The following is a 25,539-nucleotide window of genomic DNA, read 5'->3' as shown; positions in this document are numbered from 1 at the left end:
GATCTATCGTAAGATGATGGCCACAATGTGTTTTCGAAGAAAGTTTCAAATTCTGAGATTATAGTTTTATAATTGCCCTTATTGTGATCACAAATTTGTTTTCTCGTTTTACCCGTAACCGGTGGCATTGTGTTTATTGTTATTTGGAGCAAATGGTGGTAACTGAAACCATCCAAGTATTCTGTGACCTATTATTTCAGGTGCAGTACTAAGAATCAGATCCAGAACATTGGCACATTCAGTAGCCAATTCTTCTTTATCCATGTTTCTGAGCTGTTCTTCAATAATAATTTTGCTCTGCGCTTCTCTGAGTTCAAACGAGGCTCTACCCATGTTTCCTTCCACTACCTCATTTGTGGTTTCGCCGTCGGCTTCCAAAGCCAGCCAGCACACTAACCTTTGGTTCACGTCAAACTCCGACAATATATCTGATTTTAGGCAGAGAGCGAAATTCGCGAACGTTAACTTTGGCGCCGTGACTCCTTCCCAGATCCAACGCACCAGTTCATAATTATTGTGGCCCCAAAGTGCCGTATGTTTCATTACTGGTACATTCCGCTTCCCTTTTATTTGCAGGTTATCTTGGTGTGTGCTTGAGTAAGTGGTTCGTTTATGTATACGCCGACATATTCATATTGCTTGACTATGGGTATGACTTGTTGAATAGACAATACGTAGTTACTCGTCGCTTCATTAAAGTTCATAACTCGCGATTTCTCTGTGATAAATTTAAGGCTTAGATTGTCCGCTAGTAGAACTATGTCGTCCGCATACATCAGTGCGGGGACCTTCTGGTACACCTATTGTTCATTACGCGTGTATGATAAATCAAATCGTAATTGACTGTTCTCCAGTTATCTTTCCATGCCCTTAACATACAGCGTGAACAACAGTGGATACACAGGGCATCCTTGCTTCGGTCCTTGGTGAGCTTTCACTACTCAATTACAATTTCTGCCTTCCCGTACAATTTTTACTGGTTTCTATCTGTATATCTCCTTCAGTAATTCCATGAAGTCGCTATCTATGCCTTCGCGCTTGAGAATATCCCAAAACAACCCCTTAATTACGTTGTCACAGGTGCCCTTAATATCTAAAAATGTTGTCCATAAAGGTATTTATGAGCTACTGATATCTCTTTGCGCTGAGTTATAGCAAAAATATATTCTAAGCAATTGCCTGGTCTTAACCCATTCCGTAGTTACCCCTGTACAACACCTGTTTCCACCCATTTTATGGCTTGCATTACAATTTCATATGGCACCGACGTTACTGTAACTGGCTTGTACGAGCTCGTACTATCCTTATCGACTTTGTAGGTCAGGTTCTTCTTGCATTTCACGCAATCCAACTGGAATTTTCTTGGTTTTATTCACTTCGATATCACGAGTCAGCAGTGTCCTTCTCTTTGGATAAATGTTCTTGGTTAGCTGTATTGGGATTTCATCGGGTCCTTTGGCGATGTTATTAGGGACATTTTAACGTGGTAGCTAAAGGGCCCCACGTCGCAAAAATTCGATGTGGGCGTCGGACGTCGCTTGGCGAAAAATCATTCCGAGCCACAACCACACAGGCCATCCGAATGGCGCAGGGGCGTTACTGAACTAATTGAATTTCTCAATCTAACATGCGTCAGAAAAATTGTGAAGTACAATCTAAAGGCAATCAGAATAGCGTGAACAGAATAGCGTTGGACTGTAGTTTGAGTATACAAGGAAACACAATTATCTTACCTGGAAACTCTAACACAAACCCTTTTTCCAGCATTTCTACCATGCCCACGGCGGACATAGCCTCCAAGATTTCCACGCGCCAAGCAGGGCGCCCGTTTCCTTGCAACACCTCCAGATTGCGCTCGCTTCCACAGCATCAGATGCTGTTTCTACCTGAAAGCTCGACTTCACGCATGGCGTTTGGAGTTAGCGTTTCCGGTAAACATTAGGTTAGATAAGATTCAGTTGCCGGGAAGCGTGGCGAGCACGGTGGGATTTTATTTTTTTATTTCATTTGTAAAAACCCTTACAAGGCCCTTACACAGGCATTGAGTAAGGAAGGGGGGGGGGGCACGGAATCAAGTAAGTACATAGAATTTAGTAACATTAACAATAATAATTATAAAAAAACACCAGCCAAGTGCACAGCCTAAAAGTTAGACATAATAGCTGCATCATGATGTATGTGAGCACAATAAAAATAACTCTATAAGTTGTTAACAAGCGTATTACAGTGCAAGAAGAGGGTAGAAAGAAGAACACAGAACAGTGAATGTGATATCAATGGTTAACAAGTGTTGAGCGAGTTGAGTGAGTGCCTGAATTTTTCACGGTCAGTTTCTGCAGCTATGTTGTCGGGGAGGCTGTTCCAGAGCCGAATGGCGCGTGGAATAGCACACGGGTTAAATGCTTCTGTTTTACCATAGATGCGCGTGAAGCTATGATGATTGTGTAATCTGTGCGACGTGTGCGATAACGTTTCTAGGTGTATAGAGCGTTTGTAGTGTGGTGGGTGTACTTATGACATAATGACAAAGGGGCTATGTCGCGACGTGTACTTAGCAGCTGAAGGGAAAGGTGATTCTTTATTTGAGTTACGCTAGAAATGTAGTCATAATTCCGGGAAATTAAACGTGCGGCTCTATTTTGGATTGACTCCAACATGTTAATTAAGCAATTGGAGTGGGGAGACAAGATTGGAACGGTGAATTCAAGTGGAGGGCGAACAAATGTTTGAAATGCCTGTTTGCGGATGACTGGAGGTGAGTTCCGAAGGTTACGTCGCAGGTAACAAAGTGATCGAGGAGCACTGGCACAGATGGTGGTAATGTGAGAAGTCCAGGAGAGGTTTGTTGAAAGACTTACGCCTAGATATTTAAATGATGAGGTTCGAGATAATGGGACATTCTTAATACAGTAGGAATAGTCCAAGTTAGTGCGTTTGTGTGTGAAGGACATCACTTTACATTTTGATAAATTTAGAGTCATTAGCCAGGTGTCACACCAATTAATAATTTGGTTAAGATCATTTCGGAGGGTCAGGTAGTCATTAGGGCTGTTAATAGAACGATAGATAATGCAGTCGTCAGCGAAAATGCGCATGTATCATGATAAGTTACTGGGCAGGTCATTAATGTATATGAGAACGAGTAAGGGACCAAGAACGCTTCATTGTGGTACACCGGATGGACCATCTGAAAGGGGCAAGAAGCTGTTAGCGAATGTAAACTGCGGCCTGTTGGACAGAAAATTTCGACGCCAGGATAGAGTTAGTGAATGAAGCTTTAATGATGATAACTTCAACAACAGTTGACAATGGGCTACGTGGTCAAAAGCTCTAGAAAAATGCAGAAAGACGCTGCCAGTTTGAAGTTTTCAGTCCATGTAAAAATGTAAATCTGTCGTAAATTAAAGCAGTTGCGTTTCGCACGACAAACCTCTCCTAAAACCATGTTGATTATAAAAAAAGAAGTTGTTCGATTCTAGATAATCGTAAACATCAGATGCAATAATATGTTTCATCATTTTGCAGCATATGCACGTTAGTGATATCGGTCGATTGTTCTCAGCCAAATTTTTGCCAGCGTCACTAAAGATAACTGTGACTTTGGCTGTTTTCCAATCTTACCTGTCATTAAAGATCGATGAAAAATGTGGAATAAAAACTTGCTAGATACTGAGACTGTGTTTTTTAGTCATTTAGAATCAATATTTTCAGCACCTGCTGAAGACAAAACTTTCTATTTATTAATAAGCTGAACAATACCATCAATAGCAGTGTTAATAGGTTGCATGTACCGGTAATCTAGGTCTGCAACAACGGCCGAATTACCATTGCTTTCTTTCGTGAATAAGGATGAGGAGAATTTATTAAAAACGTGAGCGCACTTACTGTTAGAAATAGTAATGCTGTTTTCATTGTGTAACGAGGTGTCATTAATATGGCGTTCAGCAGATAAAATTTGCCAGAACTTTCTGGGTAGCCAGTAGCGAAGTAGTGAAGTACAGTGAAGTGAATTTGAGTAGTTAAGGGAGGTCTTGGGAGAAGAAATGTTCATTTTTTACTACACTGAGAGCGGAGCAGTATGAACTTAAAAAGTTAAGATGCCTATCCCAAGCTGACGGGGTGAAGGTTCGCTGTGCACTTCTGTGTGAACGTTTGTTTTTGTTTCTGAGTAGGTGAAGGGACTTCGTGAACCACGGTTTGTTTTTGTATTCAGTTATTCTGATTAAAGGAATCTTCTGCTCAACCAATGCACATAACTTATCTCTGAACATGACCCAGTTATCATGAACAGACCTGGTGTGGAACGAAGGTAGAAATGGATGTTTAAGAGATGATTCTAGCTCAATGTTGATTACTTCATAATTTCCCTTGTTGTAGACACGAATTGTCTTTATTGAGCCACCTGTAAATGGTAATTGGAAACTGATGAATACATTCAGTAATCTGTGGCCACTGAAACGATTCGAGCATATTACTTGTTTTATATTTCTTGCTCTTTTAATGCTATCGCCTTCCAATCTTAAAGGCGAAGCTTAAGCGTCCTCCCGTTTTTCTTCTCTTTTTTTTCAGTAAAAGCTTTCTATGGTAAAGTCTGATCTCATAGGCTTATCTTTTGATACTGAATCTCTTTAGGTCTCAACTAGCGCCTCAATATGCCTAGTAGCACCGTTTAGCCGAAATTGTGAGACTTATGGCTAAAACGAGAATGCACTAAGCTCGACTTATAAGTTGGTGGCGATGTGGTAGGCACCAAAAAAATGTGACAAGAGCAAAGAAGATATATTATACGCAGGGATGCAAGGGTGCAAGATGAAGCTGAGCTTCCAGGCCGGAGATACGAAGTATGCGCTTAGGTCTCAGAGTCGCAATGCTGTGTCTCGCCGTTGAGGCAATGTGGACTTCCATACCCATCATCCCCAGTAACTATTCTAGGCGACCTTAATTACGCGACAATAAACTGGACAACGGTACCATCATGCTGCACACCGTATTTTTCGCATTGACAGGTGGTCCTTGACACTATATATTTTCAATTTTACTCAAATAGTTGATGATCCCACATGCGTCTTCCGCGTTTCCTCAAAACTTCCGGACCTAATTCTGACCACTGTGCCCGATATGATAGTCACAATAACTTTCATGCCTGTACTCGGCGATCAATCTTTACTTAAATTTGATCTATGCTTTATTACATCCCAGCTAGGAAAAAACGAAAGTTTAAATTTGCCTAGAATAAGGCACATTTTGAAAGGATCAATAGTGAACTTTAGCTTTTTCTTGGTAACTACTTTCATGGCTTTAAATATCGCTTTCTCTAAGAGACCTGCGACCAGTTTGTAAACCAATTTTATATTTACAAGAACCTACATTCCCCCCAAAATAATACCAACACATACACACGCACCATGGTTTACATCATATTTAAAGCGGCTTTCTAACAGGAAAAAAACGCTTATTTCGGGCCGCCAAGTTGCATAATACAGAGACGCGATTACATGCATACACTATTGAATGTGACATCTACAATCAAGGCCTCGCTTCTGCGAAATCTTATTTTCTCAAAACACACTTCCTTCCATGATTATCGGCAATCCTCGGAAATTTTGGAATATCGTTACTAATACCCACATCCACACGCAGGTTTCTTTAGTTGACCAGAATGGCTTGCCTGTTCATAGTAAAGAGTGCGCGTTCATATTGTATCGTAGATTCAGTCCGAATTTCTCATCCACAAGAAAAAATTTTCTTACCATCTTATCCTTTCCCCTTCTTTATTAACATGCACCCAATAGTACTAGATGTAGCCGGTATTCGAAAGCTCATTGACACCGAAACCCTCATTCATGTTCCTGTGGCCTTGACTATAAATGCAGAATAGTTCAAAGGAACAAAGATGTATTCCTCTATTTTTCTTACAGAAATATTTCAAAAATCATTAAATATTGGTATTCTTCCGGAGCTTTGGAAGCAGGCGAAAGTGATTCCACTTCATAAGTCAGGTAATAAGTAATCACCACTTAATTTTCGCCCCATTTCTCTTACCAGCATGATTTGCAAAATTCACGAACCTGATTCACATCTTCCTAGCTTCTTCACTTCGAATTTCCTTTTTAATTATGCACAATAAGGCTTTAGGAAGTCATACTCTTGCGAGACTCAGCTATTCTGTTTATTCACTCCACGCTCACTCTAATCGACAATCGTTCTTTAGTTTGCATTTTCGTAGATTTCTCTAAATAATTTGATGGAATCAACCACTGCCTTCTTTTAAAACTCGGGTGCCTCAATACCGACGTAAATTTTCTCAGCTCCATATAATTATTTCTTAAGTGGCGGTCGCAGTAATTGTTCACTCAAAATAGTAATTCGTCGTTAACATCTGTCGCGTGAGGTGCACCACAGGAGTCAGTCTTGCGCCCTCTTCTCTTCTTACTTTACATTAATTACCTCCCGAACTGCGTGACTTTGATACGTATTCGCCGACGACTGCATTATTTATCGCGAAAGAGCGGGCGCTACCAATGATTCTGCATTTCAAGTTTACCTAATTGACCTAAATAGTGTCATATAGGGGCCATAGATTTAAATGTTAAAAACTGTGAAATTATGGGACTATAGCGCAATATTCTCATTACTCCTGCTGGCTGTGAATTAAATTATATTCCTTTAGCCCCCGTTGCATCTTACAGAGGTAACGGGGTCTAATATACGTAAGTGTCTAAATACGTAGGTGTCAATATAACTAATAATTTTAGCGGGAATCACCATATTGAGCACATCATTAACAATAGTTATCGTATGCTTAGTTACCTGCACCAAATTTTTTTCTAAAGCACCTATTTCTACTAAACTGACTATGTACAAGACATTAGCATGTTAATATAAGAATATGTTTCTGCAGTTTGGGACCCTGGTTTCACGAACTTAACATCCTCACTCGAGATGGTCCAGAATAATTTGGCGCGGTTCATTCCTTCGATTTACAACCGTACTGGAACCATAAGTTCTATAAGCGGTCTCTTGAGCTCCGTAGCACAGTAGCATGCCCCTTAGCCTTTTTCACAAAATTTTTCGTCATGACCAAATGAAGCATACTTTTTATCGCTCATCCCGCATCGACCATCCTTACGAAGTAAATGCCTTAAGCTGCAAAACAGATGCCATTTTCATTCTTTTCTACCTCGTATATCGACAGCATGCAATTGCCTTTCCCTCGACGTGGCATTAATACCAAATCGCGACTGATCTCATTCATATCTCGTGTGATATCTTCATGCTGATCCCTGCCATTTTCTTTGATCCTTTGGGGCAGTTATCAGGTCCTCAGGGCGTTGTATTCTCTCTCTCTCTTTCTCTGTATATATATATATATATATATATATATATATATATATATATATATATATATATATATATATATATATATATCCGTTTGTGGTTGTTGTTTGCTCCACTGTGTAGCATTGTTGCGTATCACTGTTTATTGTATTTATCAGGTGCTTCTGATGTATTTTATCTGTATTTTTTCCTGCAGTCGCCTTTCTGTGTTGCGTTTTGTTTCATCAGTCTTGATCGTGTTTTGTTAATTTTTCTCTATATGTTATGTACCAGTCCCCTCTGTAGCGTATGCGCTTGAGGATAACAAGATGAAAAAATTTAAAAAAATGAGAAAGTGCTCTGTCGGTGTGTACGCTATTATGCTTGACACTCTATGGTAAATTTTATAAGTATTTAGATTTTGAACACTCGCATCACAAGCGCTAGCTGTCATGTGTCTGCCAATTTCGATTTTTGTAATCTTTGTCGTTAAAATACACCACTGCGCGAAAGAGAGCATGGTAGTAATCGAGCGTTATTGCATCACAAAGCACTTCGAGATACCAAAGGTGCTATATTTATTTAGGACTATTGTTACCAGGAAATCATTTCTAGTGAGGATTCGAGTGGTACTCCTAAGCCCATTTGGAAACGCGGCAATTTTAATATGTTGTAGTTAAGCGACAGGTTGATGTGCGTGCGCAGCCCTTCCTACGCAGATGCTGGTCACGTGGACAACTTTCGACCCGACCAACGATTCCGTGGTGGAGTTCGGCGAAGACGGCCTGGACAGGCAAGCCACGGGCCAAAGCACCAAGTTCTACGACGGCGGCTCCGAGAGGAGGCTCATCTATATCCACAGGGTCCTGCTCGAAGACCTCACGCCAGGGGCGTTTTACGGTGAGCATACGCGCGCACACCTGAAAATCCACATGGAGGACACAGGATGATACGTCAGAGCAGACTTTTACCACATTAGTGCACACGATTGTACGTAAACGGCAGGGATGGGAAAAACTTTGCATTCACTACTATTGGATGTGCCCGACATACGGAGGTCTGCAGGTCCGAGGTAAAGCCAATAGAAGAAAGTACATACGCCAAGTGCACATTATTCAAATGTGCAAAAGAAGAAGTTCCTTTTCTAAAAAATACAGTGGTGAAAAATCAAGCAAGAAAAATAACATTATGTGCTCTGAGCGTAAGCTGAAACGCGAACAATTCTAAAAATACCTCTATGCCGCTTCCCGCTTACACTTTAAACTGCATTTCTAAAAGCTGAGTATTTGAAACTCCAAAATGTACACCTGAGTGACGCAGCGATTACACGCGTCCACTTTTATGTAAATACACCTAGCAGACCTCCCGATCAGTTATTTGCAGTTCGCGTTTCCATAAGTGCTACTGATGCATTCAAAACAGCTTCTTCACTAGATATTCATTTGTACTGTGGGCGTATTATTTATTCCATACTGTATGTTCTCAGCAATTCTTGTTCATTACTGTTATCTTATAATTAGATTTGCGATTGCTGTTACTATTGTTGTTCTGTAAATCGTGATAAGGACAACTAATAATAATAACTCATAATAACTACAAATAACTAATAATAACTAGAAAGAGTACAAAACTTAGCAGCCCGTTTCGTGGTTCAAAATTATACTCGGTATTTTAGCGCATCCCAAACAAAGGAAACATTAGGCTGGAATACCACTTCAAAATCGTAGAAAAATATTCAGATTAAAATTTTTGCACAATATATATCATTCTAAAACCGGCCTCAATCGTGATTGCTACATTAGGCCACCGGAGTACACTTCTGGCAGGCGCGATCACCCACTTAAAATTAAAGAGTATAGATGTAGAACGGAGCTTTTTAAGATGTCATTTTTTCCTAAGACCGTCAGTGGGAGTCGAACAGGTTGCCCAGCGATGTTGTATCGCTATCTTCAAATGATGCCTTTGCTTCAGCCGTATGACTTGCAATTTTTTTTCCCCTGTACGTTGTGCTTGCGTCAACAGAACCACTTTGTTTCACTTCGCACATGTGCGGTTATGTCCTGCTTCTTTGTTTCTTCTTTTTGTTGTGACGGCGATTTGCCCTGATCTGTTTATTTTTTTTCATGTATTCTATATTAACTGCTGTTTGTCAATGATATATGTACTTCTCCCCTCACTGTAATGCCAAACTGGCGCTGATAAATAAATAAATAATAAATAAATAATAATGATGATGATGACAATAATAATAATAATAATAATAATAATAATGTTTATTTAACGCGCCCAGCAATATTCCTAAGGTCTGAGTGCTGGCACACGCATACATTAAAATAAAAAAAAACAACCAAGAACACTGCTGGAGAACATAAATTAAATAGAAGCAATGAGTAAAAAGAACAATTGTGAAAAGAATAGAGTAGATAAAATAAAGCACAATGTAAATACCAAAGGAAAAGGAGGAGAATGGCAGTTTAACAATGCATAAAACTATCACATAAGGCAAAGCTGGGAAAGGGACGATGACAGTGAGTAATGAAAAATATCAAAATCATGAAATTAAGCGTTATAAAGACACTATTCTGTGGACAGCTCCGTGTTGTTGAAGACAGACAGAAACATGGAAACGTCTATGTTCTATGGTGATCTTGCGCGGAATACGTAGCACGATACAAATGGGGGGCTCGGGACACGTGAGGATACCGTGAAGGAGTTTTAACAGAAGCAGAAGCTCAGCGCAATTACGTCGGGAGTGAAGTAAGGGCAACGACAATAATCTAACAGTGTTACGACAAGGTACAATGTCAGTGTTTGCAAGGAAGTGATGACATAAGCTTACAAACGTTTTCAATCTAAAATGTCTAAATGTTGGATCTGGAAAAGCCAACCCAGACGACCAAAGCATATTCAAGTTGAGGAAGACCGACAGCTGTGCGTAACTTGCGCAACGGTGTAGGTGCCTCGCTTTCCCTCGACGGTTTGGAAACAGAGCCAGGAGAGCACATAGCAACGCGTTTAGTGTGAGCAGAAATGTGCAAGGTTGCATCAAAACGTACACCAAGGTAATTGATCTCACAGACCTCACACAATGGTACGGAATCTACAGAATAAGAAAAAGAAATGCCTGCTGTTTTGCGTGTGAAAGTTGTGGTTTGGGTTTAGCTGCATTCAAGGAGAGATTATTATCTTTGCACCATTTAGTGAAGGAAAGAAAGTCTGACTGCAGGGCGCGACAGTCATCAACAGTGTAAAAATTTGATATCATAGGCATATATAAGTAAAGAGGAGTTCCGAAAAACGGAAAGAACGTCATTCTTAAACCTTTTTAAAAAAGGAGTGATCCTAATACTGATCCTTGAAGCACGCCGCTAGTTGCCATGTAAACAGAAGACGTTTGGTCATTGATGTTAAGATAACATGATCTCTGAAGAAGATAGCTGCGCAAGAGATTGACAACTGACGAGTCAACATCACAGTGTGTAAGCTTCATCAGAAGCAGTGGGCGCCAGACTACATCAAAGGCTTTACTAGGGCCCCTAGTAAACAGCGTCAACTTTCCCCTTTTAAGTACCGGCGTGGAGATCTGTGCCATGAAACATGCGAGATTTGGGATACTGGAGCAGCCGGTGAGAAATCTATGGTGATTTGCAATGGGTTGGTTCTTCACAATACAGGACAATAAGTTATGAAGAGCAAGCTCAAAAATCCTAGACGAGGAACAGAGAAGAAAAAAAGGGCGATAATCAAGGCATCGGTTTTACAGCCAGACTTAAATGCAGGAAATACGCGAGTGGTTTTCCACATGTGAGGGAAAGTGGAAGTAGTTAAAGAGTAATCAAATATAGATATCAATACTGGAGCTAATATAATGCCGTAAACTTTTAGAATAGCGGAAGGGATGCCATCGTGGCAGCAGGAAAGAGAAGTATTCAAGAGCTTAAAGCATCCCTGGATCAGCGTTTCGTCGAACAACACAGTACTAGATGCAGGACTCCATCGTTGAGACCTGCAGCTTGATTTAATTTTGAGAAATAATAATAATAATAATAATAATAATAATAATAATAATAATAATAATAATAATAATAATAATAATAATAATAATAATAATAATAATAATAATAATAATAATAATAATAATAATAATAATAAATTTATTCGTATCGAATACATACATGATGCTGGAGACCAGCGGAAGGAGCTGCGGACATAAGACAGCTTGACGAAGCCAGAGGCCCCCACAAAATAGCGGCTGCACAGCTACCTCATGCCATATACATAAATCGTAGTGTACCTACAGAAACTTCTAAACAATGAAAAAGTACATGTTAAATTGTGACAATTTGAGGAAGAAAATAAACAAGAAAAAAGAAACATGGTCAAAATTACGCAGCAAATACAAAAACAAAGCTAATGTCATATCTACGTACATTTGCAGCGGTGAGAAACAAAGTTTTTAGGGGGTTTGAACAAATGCGTAAGTCCTCGAAAGTTGTGCTCTCTAACGTAAGTTTGTTTCTGTGCAATGTATTTAGGAGTCTTGTTGACTTGTTTTAAACTGTTTGTTGGCCGTATGTTTTTTGTATGTTCAAGCTTTCCAAGGTTAATTATTTATTGCGGGATACGCGGTTTTGTTTCCTGCCAGATAAGCCAGTTCCCGCAGAAAGGACGCATCATTTTTTAGTTCCTGCTTATCAGTTTTGCACACTCTATCACCATAGATCCTAGTCGGTTGTAATATATCGTATCTGTGGAACACAGGAGAAGTGTGTTCACAGAGAAACACAAGGGCAAGCTGCAATTGTCCGGCGCAGCCACAGACCAAGCCACGCTCAATCCCTCGAAGGCATGCTCCCCTCTGATTTCTTCGAGAGATGCAAGTGACACTGTGAAGCTTATGCTTTCTTGAATAATTTGCTACTTGTGACATTCATGATGACAAATACGAGCTGCCCCCCCATGTGGCATATTATTTACTAAAGCATTCAGCTGCTGAAGTCAGATCTTAGCTGCGATTTTCGCAAAGTGCCCGAGTTCGAGCATGCCCAGGACTATTCATAGAGCTGTTTCTTTTAGTCCAGAATAAGATTACCTGATGATTACGACCCTCGGAATTGCAAACTTTGAGCCTATCGTGTTGGCAGCAAACGGCATGAAGCCGTTCGGGAGGCTTCCGCTTGAACACCGTCGCTGTCGCGCCGCACTCGGTGCACTAGTTTTTAACCAGCGCTGTTATCAAAGGATGCTTGAGGGTACGACACATGATTCCACCGCCCTCTTTATCCTCCGCGCAAGCGAGCCGCCGCGCTCGTCGACGAGGGCAGCGCCGCGGAGAGCAGCCGCTCCCCGGCCGTTCGCAGCGGCCTTAAGTTTTTTCACCAGGACTGTATGTCATACATCGCGGCTCAGAGCAGTGAACCATGATGTACCAGCTTCCATGCAAATTTCTTCCTGTAATCTAGTGTACAGTAGGCGAACGAAAGAATTGAGGCTTCTTTCGTTCGCCCACTGTACATTAGACCCAACGTTTCTACAAGAACGTCGCCCTGGCGAAAACTGTCGCTGAAACTTTGCCCTTTTGTTTGACCGCCGCTGACCACCTCAAGAGTCCATCTCACGGCGACTTCTCTGTATTGTTTGGATTTTGACAATGCAGCAACGCAAACTTTTGACCGAAGAAATGAGCCGTATAACGGTGTCTAGGAATGAGAACACTGCTAGGAGCGCAATATTAAAACACAAATTTGTTTGCTGGGCGCTCCTAGTCTGAGGAACGTGACGTGATACTGGTTCGAACATCAGGCCGAGGTTGCCAGGATGAATTTGTGTAGCTACAGGGAAATTGCCTCAGGGAAGTGCGCATTGCGCAAAACAATTTATCAGTCTATTGCGTGACGACTTTTGATGTTCGAAATAAATATTTCTATTTCTATTGTCGATATATGATCGAAAATACTTAACTAGAAAAATTAAAGGGGCATTAAAGGCAAATATTCACTCAAGATAAAATGATAGATAAGTGCTCGAGAATCTCTAAGGCATCAATATTATCGCCAAAGCCGTCATAATCGAGAAATTGAGGGAAATGCCGGACATGGTTTGATACTCCACCGGGACGTTTAATGCTTGCCAGATGACGAAATATTTTCAGTTCACTGGTACTCAACCATTTGTTGCAAGAAACATCCTTGTATTGTATTATAGGGCCAAATAAAATGCTACTTGTCCAGTTTTATTTAATTTTTTACATAAAGAACTCATTGAAATGACCCCTGACAACGACGCAGGCGGTTGAAAGGTTTAATTTTCGCTCGAATCCACGCCGCCCACGCTTTATCGTTTCGCTAGTTTTGTTATCGCATAATTCTCTGCTTGTATTGCCGGCTTCCCGAACTCACACAAACAGCAATAAGCAGAGAATTCAACATCCATGTGATGTCGCGCGATGTCCGAACAGTCTACGCCACTTGCCCAAAAAGCGGCTGTCGTTGCGAATCCACAACTCTGTCTTGGCTCGGTAGCGCCGTTTGTCGGGCGGAGTTTTACTGAACGACGGCAGCAAAGGGTGCTGAAGGTGTATGCAACGTCACTACTCCCCAGTTTGTGTGACGGGAGATTTGAATTTCGAAAAAGTCATTCGGACCCTTCAGATGAGATTTTCTCGTAAACTAAGTGTTTTCTTGGCGCGAAAAAAGCGTTGCGATGTTTCTGGGATGGTATATATACAGTTTACGTCGACTTAGTATTTGCCATAAGTGTCCCTTTCAGGACCCAAAAATTGGAGGACTCTTAAGAGGAAGCTTTACCTCGGGAGCTCCTATAGAAATACATGGGAAAGGAGAAATCGTTTTATTTTGCCAACAGTGAACCAAATTTGGTGAAGTTTGTTGCATCTAAAAGCGAAAGTTCAAATCTAGTGACCGTTGATGGCAAATTTTTGATTTAGGTTGTAAATTTTTGATATAAATTGGGGAAACAAAATTTCCAGAAAACGGAACTATCATGTTTGACACTCTGTAACTAAACAATGAAAAGTGATATCACAATTTTGTATACGGCAATTTTCGCTTACAGGACTCGCCGACGCCGGATTTTCTGCAACGCCGGGCCCTTAGGGCTGTCGCTTTAGTAATACATGAATTCATAAGCTGACTCACACCTTCCAATACTAACATTAGGCAAATCCATTCACATAACGGTCGAAAAGCCAAAATGAAATCGCACACAGCTATTACATCGCCGGAATCAACTCTATATAAAGTATTGCGAGACAAAGAAACTTCCTGCTGACAAAGTGTATCTGACGTGGCTTAAGTGCACATAACTTTAATCCGTAGCATTCTTTTGCGGGCACGCCTGCAATTTTGGTAGCAAAGCCGTTACTGCAACGCAAAAAGCGCGACACACTTCCCATAGGTTTACATAGGGCATCGTAGACAATACATACTGCATAAGGCTGGGGTGGACCAACTTCAATTTGGGAGTGGGCCAACCTAAATTTGGCGGTGTATTGGGGTGGACCAACCCGATTTTAGGGGTGATGTGTGGGTGGGCCAACCTGAATTTGCGGGTGATATGGGGGTTAGCCATCCTGAACTAGAGGGTGTAATGGGGGGGGGCAACCAGAATTTGTAGGTGACGTAGGGGTAGGCGAATCCGAATTTGAGGGTGATATGGGATGGGGCCCACCTGAATTTGTGGTTGGCCCAATTTGAAATGTGGGATGGGCCAACCTAAATTAGGGGTTGGGGCAACTTGAAATTTCGGGTGGCCCAACGTAAATTATGGGGTGGAGCATCTTGATATTTCGGTTAGGTTAACCTAATAGGGACTGAGCTAACTTGCAATTTGGTGTGGGTCAACCTTAACTAAGACGTCATTAACTCGCGTTTGTTCCCACGCCCAATCTGCTCTTTTCGTTAAGGGATAAGAAAAGAGCAGATCTGGTGAGGGAGAAACGCGAGTAATAACATCTCAGTTGAAATCAAGAAAAATAAATGGGCATGGGCAGGACATGTAATAAGGAGGGAAGATAACCGATGGTCATTAAGGGTTACGGACAGGATTCCAAGGGAAGGGAAGAGTAGAAGGGGGCTGCAGAAAGTTAGGTGGGTGGATGAGATTAAGAAGTTAGCAGGGACAACATGGCCACAATTAGTACATGACCAGGGTACTTGGAGAATTATGGGAGAGGCCTTTGCGCTGCAGTAGGCGTAACCAAGCGGATTATGATGATGATGAACCTTAATTTGGAAGTGGGCCAGCTTGATAATTGGAGTGAGCGAACCTAAATTTTGGACCGGGCTAGCTTGACACTTGAGATGGGCGAACCTAAATTGAGGGGTGCGCCAACTTGAAACTAAACTCTGGGATTAGCTAACTTGAATTTGGGTTTGGGTCCACCTAAATTTAGGCGGATATGATGGTGGGCCAACCTAAATCTGGGGGTAATATCGGGGTCTGCCAACCGGAATCGGGGGGTAATATTCGGGGGTGTGCCAAGTAACGTGCCTAGGCCGTTTGGCACCCGGGGTGCATAAGTCTTCTGTCACCCCCTCCCCCCTCCCGCGGGTGTAGTCAGGAAGGCGAGGAAACCGAAAATTTCCAGGGAGTAGGGGGGGGGTGATGTTTAAGCACCAGCACAGCCACCTTGGACACCCGCCCTAGCCACCACTTCGCTTTCGTTCCCATCGATTGCTAATGTAGCAGGTATACAGGCTGTTTTATTTTCTGCACCAAATAACACAGGGTCCTGCATTCATAACTTGTGATAAGCGCATTTTCACATCTGCTCTCAGACGTAATGCTTGGCCGCCCATACAGATAAAGTTTTACTTAGCGATTTTAGAAGCAGTATTGCATTTGCAAAATTGAAGCCCGACAGTCATATGTTGCCCAAAAACAACTTCCCAGAAATCGTCATAGGTACCACGGTGTGCCATATTTTGGCTGTCGCCAGCCCTGCACCAAAACGATAATTAAATAGCGTGTCATTGACGCTGATCTCGCCACTCTACAACGTAACGCCACCTACTCGCTTGTTACGCGGGCGCCAATGCTGGCAATTTTGAGTTCTCTTCATTGTGATTCATAAAGCCTTGCTTTATTTGCTGGTTTTGGCTAACGTGATCATACGAGCTGCGGTACCACCACAAGATTGGAAACGGAATGGAGCACGCTCCGCGTCGATTCCTGGCGTCACCACGCTAAAAACGAGAAATCCGCGATGATGCCCATAGCTGCGAAAGGTTGCGCTACTATTGGTCTGCACTCGCAACGAACAGGATTAGAGATCAATGTTATTGCTGCACTATTTTATATGCCTTTCGGTACTGCCATACTGGGCCGCTCTCAGTGCCAAACTACTACAGGCTCTAGCAACCAAGGCGATTTTCGTTGGTGAAGAAGTTTTTCTTGAGCTAATAATATGACTTTCGGTCCTAAATTCTCGAATTACAATGTTTCGTCTATAATTGCTATTCAAGCACTTATTTAATATATTGTTATTAATGGTCTGCCATATTTTGCACGAGAGCGAGTTCCTAGTGCTCACAATTACACATGACCTGACAAAATATCGGGAGATGTCCTCAACAAATTCACCTTTTTGTAAAACTCCGTACAGCTGAAAGAGCACACTGTATTTGTAACATGAAGTCACACAACAGAAACAACCACAAAAACAGGAGGAGGAGGTGGAAGAGGACCAAAAAAGGAAGAAAAGGTAGGAAGGTCAACGAGACGCCCGTCCGGTTTGCTACCCCACACAGGGGAAGGTGTTTGTGAGAAGAAAAGAAAGGAGAGGGACGGAAAAAGGTACTATCAGTATGAATCCGTGCGGTTGTCAATAACTTCACGCCTATAATCGGTCATTGAGGCCAGTCGATTTCATGAAACGTAGCAGTGCCCGTGTCGCTTCGTAAGCCTGTGACGCATGGTGCCATGGTCCAGCAATCTTAGTCTCTAAAAATGGAAGAAGAAGAAGACCGCGTGTGAAGGACGAACTCCGAATGAGCTCCGGCTCTTGGAACACCTCACAGCTGATCTTTTGTTTCTGCAACGTGCTTACCACCACCAGTCGATGGATCTTAACGGGTGAAATCTTTTGAGACCAAGATCTGCCGATCCGGTGAGACCTCGGCCCTTGGACATTTCGAGGAGAGCAGGCCTCAGCGCTAGGCCTAACGTAGGTGCCGCGATTACGGTGCGACTGCATCGCGTGCCGCACATGCCCACTGCACTGCTACCGCGACGATGGCTGCCCGAGATCCCCTGCCTGCTGCAGCATTGGATGAAACCACACCAGCCGCCACTATGGATCAAGAACCGACTCAAGACAACGAAGACGGGACTTGGTTTCTCGTGGCCCGAAAGCGCAAGAAACAGGTCCAAGCTACGTCGAGCTCGCCACCCAACACCGAACCCGCACAGCAGGACCACCTACATCTGAAATTGCGCAATAAGAGCTCGCAGCTGCCTCCGCTACCGATCGATGACTTGAAAGTGGTCTTCCGACCGCGAGATGGACTGAATCTCGGTGAGTGGCCGCAGCACTCTATAGCCAGAGCTATAGGCACAGCGGCTCAATTAAACGAGAGCATGCTCCACCAGCTAACCATCCGCATACGCCGAGAGCAGAACGTCGCAGTGGTCAGCACACCGGACGAAGAACTAGCGGCAAGACTGCAGCTGATCAAGTCTATATGCCAGGAAAACAAGCAGTACGAGGTTCAGACCTATGTGGCTGCTCCGGATGCTTCCTGCAAAGGAGTCATCTTCGGCATAGAAAAGAACACAACCCCGACAACGCTGATGACAAATATCCGATCACCGATGGCTCAGGTCCTGCATGCAAGAATGATGGGAAATTGAGCCACGGCCATCATCACGTTCTCTGGCATTCGAGTTCCCCGGTACATCTAGTATTACGGAGCAGAATACCGGTGCTACATTCATAGACTCAGACAGCAGCTATGCAGCGTGTGCCTCTCCACGGGTCATCGAGCAGATGTGTGCCCAACACCGGATAAACCCCGGTGTGCTGCGTGCGGAACTTCCAACCCCTCCGAAGGACATTATTGCATGCTGAAATGTTTTCATTGTGGTGGTGAGCACCCCGCCACTGACTCTCGATGTCCTGTAAGGCAACGCAAACCCTTTAACAAGAGCCACGTGTTCCGAGAGCAGCAGAAAATGGCGGAGCAACAACTCCAGCCCGACAAGAAGTCTAGCAGGGTAACGAAATTCAACGCTGCGGCACCTGCGACTACTGATGCAACACGTGGTCGTCCTCGCTACCGATCCCGGGGACACAGCCAGTCCCAAATTCGCAGTAGGTCAAGAGTCCGCAGGCCGTCCAAGGACCAGAAGCAACCACGTGGTCGAAGCTCATCTGGGAGCCGCAGCCTGACGCAGCAGAAACAGCCACCGCAGGAACCTCAGGCCGCGTGGACGAAAACGACCGACCATCACACCAGGAATGCGACAGTGGTGAGTTGGTCAGCGCAGTTTCCCCCTCTTTCCTGCTCCCTTCCTTCACCTCCGTCCGCACAGCAAACAAACAAACAAAACAAACTGTCTCCCACAGCGACGCTTTCACTCACCCAGACACACACACTCGCATCTGAGAAACTCCCTCACAATTCCTGCACCAAACAAGAAGTGTGCGAAATGATAGAGGAAATGGCGACTGTATTAAGAGCGGAGATGCAAAAAATGAAGGAAGAGACCATGGCTGATGTCAAGCACATGCTACAACAGGTCATACAACAAGCCATGACTGACATGAAACAATTCATCAGTGCAACTTTTAGCTCAACTTTCAGCCATCAAAACGACTCACTTCCACATGACACTAACGCCACTAGAGAACCAAGAAGGTCACACCCTTATACCCGTCCGGCTCGTACAACAACACCTGCCCTCACCAGCGAGGTGGTATCAACCAATCATGGCCAGCAAACCTAAGAGGCGCACTACCACCACCTTCCGGGTGTGGCAATGGAATTGTAGAGGGTACCGAAGGAAGAAGGGTTCCCTCACACAGTTCCTAGCCACACGCCCTCACCCACCAGACGTTATAGCACTTCAAGAAGTACATTGCACTCCCAAACTCAGTGGATACAATGCATACACCGACAAGCATGACACCACCAAACAACCACTAGCTGCCACCCTTGTGTCCAAACAAATCACAGTGATCTAGCACACGCTCGACAGCTCTCACATTCCGCATGTGCTCTTAGAAATTGTACCTAGGAATCGATATGAAACCAGCTTGTCTTTGGTTAATATCTACAGTGCACCCAAATCGCGACTAGACGACTTCGGAAAACTTTTTTCGGCCGCCAGTAAACAAGCCAAAAAATTGATTATTCTGGGTGATTTCAATGCGTCCCGCCCAGCCTGAGGGTACCAAACAGAAACTCCAAAAGGCCGCCGTCTAGCCCACGCCATGAACCTTCATCAATTCTCTCTGCTGACAGAACCTGACAAACCAACCAGAACGGGTAACAGTGTAAGCAGGGATACCTGCCCTGACCTAAATATGGTCAAGGGGTTGACTCAATGCTCCTGGAACAACCTAATGGAGAATCTGGGCAGTGACCACAGCATTGTAGCCACAGACGTCCAACTGGTGGCCATACGCACCTCAGAACGTTCAATTAAAATAACAAACTGGGACACTTTCCGGCGCAATAGAAGCAAATCTGAACAACACGATCCTCCATCTCTACGCCAGTGGACACAACAGCTACAAGCAGATTTTAAAGAAGTCACTAAGCAAATTACTGCAACAACGGAGACACCGGATGTGGACAGACATCTGCTCCATATCTGGGATGCTCGAAGAGGCCTGACAAAACGATGGAAGAGGCAGAGGCACAACCGTAGGCTGAAACAAAGAATCGCCCGGATCACAGCAGAAGCTGAAAAATACGCCACCAGCCTCACTAATAGTAATTGGCACAACCTCTGCGACCGCCTTAAGGCCAGAATACATGGAGCGAACTTTCACGACGAAGTTCGGGCGGCAGAAAATCTGCCGCGGCGCGACGCCGTATGTTCGTCGGGCTGCGCTACATGGAGCGAAGGCACGCCGGGCACCGCCGGCGAGTCGCTGCGTTGTTATCAGTGTGGCTAGACGAGGCAAATGCGCTGTCGTGAAACACTTGACAAAAAAAAACTTTAACGACAATTATTATCGCTTTTGAATTACGGAGCACTCTAAAAACGCGTAAAATTTTGTTTAGAAATGATTATTAGTCTTTTTTATGTGTTTGAGACATTCATGTGCCGATGTAGTTTAAAGAAAGCAGCAATGCTATGCATTGTGGCAACACTGGGCGGGTAAACAACTTTCGGCTCCTCGGCTCCTCCAACTCCGCGGCTCTGTTCTGTGGCTCAACGCGCGCGCGGCCGAAGCAAGCAGGCCCGAAAGTAGCGCACGTGAGCTTGTCTAACCATGGCTGTTATTAACTTGTCAAATTCCAGCGGCGCCGCTTTGGATGCCATGAATACGAAAAGCGGGAGACCGGCGTGAACGATAGAGCGGGATCGGGATACACGGACAAGCGGGAAAGCCTAGCCGGAAGTCGGGGCGGATAGTGAGACCTGATTGGCTCGCTTTGGGGCGCCGCTCGTTTGCCACTTCCGGTATCGTCGCCGCCCGACGAACTTTTCTGCGCCAGCTGGATCGGCGGCGAACGACGGTTTCTCCGCCGCCGCGCGTCGTGCGTACGCCGCCGGGCGTCGAACGCCGACTATTCGTCCCATATTCGCTCCATGTATTCTGGCCTTTAATGGCACACTAAGTACTTCCAAAAGGTGGTCCCTTCTCAGAGCACTACTCGACCCAGCGCACACAAAAACGCACACAACGAACACAGTCCGCACTATCATCCACAAAGAACAATTGAATGATGACGCGCTCCTCCAAACACTGCAACAAAGATACATTGCTACAGGCCACCGACCGGAGTACAAAGACTATCCACACGAGGAAGAAACCCAATTGGACGGCGATATTACAGAGACAGAAGTAAGGGCAGCCCTACACGGCATAAGACGAAACACGGCCCCCGGAGTAGACGGCATTCCCTATGCACTGCTACGCAACCTCGACGACCAGGCCATACGGCAACTCACTGCATACTACAACGACAATTGGCAAAACGGAACGCTTCCACAGGAATGGCGACACGCCGATATCACCTTAATTCCGAAACCCGGGAAACCGCTGTCCCTCAAAAATCTCAGACCCATTTCCTTTACTTCGTGTATTGGCAAACTCTTCGAACACGTAGTTCTAAATCGCCTCCAGCCTCACCTCGAAGCAAACCAATTCTTTACCAATACCTTATTCGGCTATCGACCAGGTCTGTCTGCGCAGGACATACTCTTACAACTTAAGGAGGAGGTTGTGGATGGTCCAAGTAAAGCTCAAACAAGAGCCATTCTGGCGTTGGACCTCAAAGGAGCCTTCGATAACGTCTCACATGACCTCATTCTAAACAACCTTGCATTCTCCCGATGCGGAAAGCGAATCTATGATTATGTCCGAGCCTTTTTATCTGGCCGAACAGTCACCATCGGCCTAGGTGATATTCGGTCTGATATGATAAAACTTTCCGGCAGAGGGACTCCCCAGGGTTCGGTTCTCTCACTTACCCTGTTCGACGTGGCGATGGCAAAGCTACCACCGCTCCTCGACAAACTTCCGAACGTGCAGCACGCCCTGTACGCCGATGATATTACAATCTGGATGACCACAGGGTCAGACGGCGCCATTCAAGACGCACTACAGGAAGCCGTAAATATAGGTCAAGAGTATGCAACAGCCGGAGGACTCACATGCGCGGCTGAGAAGTCGGAGCTCCTGCTTGTATTCAAAAAACGGAACAAGGCCCATATTCCACCAGCCATCACATTGCATCTCAATGGCAACGTTATTCCAAGGGTAGACAGACTACGTGTACTAGGACTTCACATACAACACAACGGGAAGGCCACACATACCCTACACGTGCTCCGCCAACAACTTACCCAAATAACGCACATAATAAAGCGCATTACAAACCGCCGACAAGGAATGAAAGAAAAGGACGTACTCCGAATCGTGCAAGCACTCATAATTAGCCGATTAACATACCACCTCCCCTATCATAATCTGACTCAGACTGAGATGCACCAAATGGACACCCTCCTCCGTACGGCACTAAAGGCAGCGCTGGGACTACCCCAACATGCGTCTACGCAGCTCCTACTACGACTGGGGGTGCACAACACCATCTGCGAGCTAGTTGAAGGTCATTTTAACAGCCAATTGCAACGTCTGCAACGAACAATGCAAGGGTGCCACATTCTATCCCGACTAGGGTACCAAATACCAAGAAAACCACAACAGGAAAACCGCACACTTCTTCCGCTTAGCATTCGCAACAAAATTCGCGTGGCCCCAATTCCCCGGAATATGCACCCTGACCGTCATAAAGGTCGACGAAAGGCAAGAGCACAAGCCCTGGCTCGCCTATTTGGCGATGACAAATCAAACACTCCAGTCCTATACACCGACGTGGCACGCTACCCACAGAAACGTGCCCTATGTCTAGTCGTACTCGATAGTGCAGACATTCTGAGAGCTTCGGCCACGCTCAACACTGTGGACAGTGGCACGGCGGAAGAGGCTGCTATTGCCCTAGCCATCGTACATGCTTGAACCATGCCGGTGCCGGATGGACCTATCACAGTGGTCACTGATTCTCAGACCGCCTGCAGGACTTTGGCACAAGGGAGGGCGACACCCTACACACACCGCATCCTTACATCATTACGCTCCACAGCATTACACAGGGTGCGTATCGTCTGGACACCTGGACACGCCTCTCTCCATGGTAATGAACGCGCTGATGCGGTAGCCCGAGAGCTCGCTAACCGGGCGCCATTGGAAGAGCTGTCCAACCCAGACGACGCACCGACAGAACCACTGAACTACACTGAAACTCTACAATATTACAGAGATACCAGGAGACACTTCCCTCCCCCACATAATTCCCTTAATCGAGAAGATGCCGTCGCGTGGCGGCAGCTTCAAACTAATTCATTTCCCTGCCTCTTTTACCTTCACCTCTTCCACCCCACACAACATCCCTCATAATGTCCCTATTGTGGAGCAAAGCCCACAGTATATCATTGCACGTGGGAGTGCTCACACCCTCCGGGCTACTCCCCTATTCCTTCACCTTCCCCTTCCTCCTGGGAGACTGCGTTGACCAGCTCAGACCCGCAGGAGCAGCGACGGCTGATCTGGCGGGCACGCGGAGTGGCGCGAGCCAATGGGGCCCTGAACTAAGGGCTCCACCCTGCAAGGAAGTCGCCCAAACTCATGATAAATAAATGTTTTTTTCTCTCTCTCTCTAAAAATGGCATGCTATCTAATCTGTTTAACACCATCCGAAGAACGTCGCGTTCGATCTCATAGAGATTACAATAACGCTACGCGTGCTCGATCGTCTGTTCACATTTGCACGAGTCATACATTGGTGTATCGGTGATCCCAGTAAGGAATGAGTCATCATCATCAGCATCATCATCAGCAGCAGCAGCCTATTTTATGTCCACTTCAGGACGAGTCCTCTCCCTGCGATTTCCAATGAGCCCTGTCTTGTGCCAAGTGATTCTAACAAGGCCTCGCGAATTTCCTAATTTCATCGCTTCACCTAGTCTTCTGTCGTCCTCGACTGCGTTTCCCTTCTCTTCGTATCCATTCTGAAACCCTAATGGTCCAACGGTTGTATAACCTGCGCATTACATGACCTGCCCAGCTCCAATATTTTTCTCTTAACGTCAACTATAATTATAATTAGGAATGAGTAGGCTTTCGTAAACGGCACGCCTAACCAGAGGCGGCCCAGAAAAGTTGCATCACGGTGGGAGAAGTTTGATGGAATTTGTAACTTCAATATAAGATGCTGCCGGTGGAGATGGCAGTAGGAGAAAATTGAGGTGTTCCACAAAGTTTCAGTCTTGGTTTGAGCAAGTAAATGACCGCTCACAGCGTCTGTCCTTGATAAGCGTATAAGTGTCCGGGTTTTTTTGTGGGCCCACCGGGCAACATTATAAGCAAGGTCATTTCCGACGATGCCACAGTGCCCCAAAAGCCATTGGAAGATGATGTCATGTGCGATTATGAGGGCTTAATGGAGAACCTCTTTGGTCTCAGACACCAGTTGTTCGTGGGTCTTGCGTCGTAACGCTGACTTCAGACCCTGAAGGACTGCCTTGGAGTCACTAAATAACGACCCATTTTCAGGGTGTGGCTGGTGCGATCTAATTAACAGCGGTACCTAGAGCGGCAAGTTCTGTTGCTGTAGAGGTCAACGTTCGGCTAATGGAGCGCAAGCTGCTTGTCGAGGCGCCATCGGGATCTGGGCACTTGTCGGCACGTTGCAAGCGCTGCGAGAGTGAATGCATGCCGCTCTTTCATAAAACTCGGGTGATCACTTCTAGCCCAGGCCAGAGAGAGCGTGAAATACTCGAGGCCTTCCTTATTCAGCGGCAAAAACAGGCTCGCGTCAGCGAACCTAACGTATCTTTGACGGCAAAAGAAATAAAATTCTTGCACAATAAGGTGCCATTGCGTATGCGCTTTAGGGATTGATCAGGTAGCACGTGTCTTTTTGCATATATATTTGTGTCCTTGTGAGAATGAAGCCAGTTGATGTCTAGCGTTCGGTCTGTCTTTTTTCAAGTTCCGGTCCGCGTCCGTTTTTACGCGCTAGTGTGATGTCCCCTTATACGAATAACCACCAACTAGCCAAGCTTTCTGCCTCAGTTTTTTAGTGAATAATGCCCTCATCCCAGCCGAAATCCAAGAGCTGTTCTCACTGTGCGTCCCGTCCTTACGGCACGCCAAGAGCACCACCAGCATTTCGCGTTCGGAGCTCTGGCGACAAGTTGGTCACCTGCAGTTGAGCCTGCGTGTTCTTGCTGCGACTTCGTCCGCGACATCGGAATGCTGTGATGCTTTGTTTCGAACCTGGATCCGGCAAGTTGTGCGTATCACTGATTTCCTTTGGCATGCTTGCTTACGGAAGCTGTGTGTCTGGAAGAGATCATTTGATAAGAAGAACACTGGACGCGGGGAAGTTGAGTGCTTTGGTGGGTGTGTTCTGCCCCAAAGTGTTGAGCAAGTTCTGCACTGATCCAAGAGAGACGGCACCT

At 44.9% G+C, this 25,539-nt stretch overlaps 1 protein-coding gene across 4 annotated transcripts in view; it reads left to right on the top strand.

The window, feature by feature from the left end:
• The window catches only part of LOC142580118 (acid phosphatase type 7), a 229,898-nt gene that overhangs the window by 30,012 nt on the left and 174,347 nt on the right, over positions 1-25,539 (top strand). For all 4 annotated transcript variants that reach the window (XM_075690940.1, XM_075690938.1, XM_075690939.1 and 1 more), the window contains exon 2: positions 8,023-8,217. In XM_075690940.1, the coding sequence (XP_075547055.1) occupies positions 8,023-8,217 (195 nt within the window). The remainder of the gene's footprint in view (positions 1-8,022; positions 8,218-25,539) is intronic.

This window comes from Dermacentor variabilis, chromosome 4 (genome assembly GCF_050947875.1).
Source record: "Dermacentor variabilis isolate Ectoservices chromosome 4, ASM5094787v1, whole genome shotgun sequence".
NCBI lineage: Eukaryota > Metazoa > Arthropoda > Arachnida > Ixodida > Ixodidae > Dermacentor > Dermacentor variabilis.
This window is presented reverse-complemented; position numbering and strand designations above follow the sequence as displayed.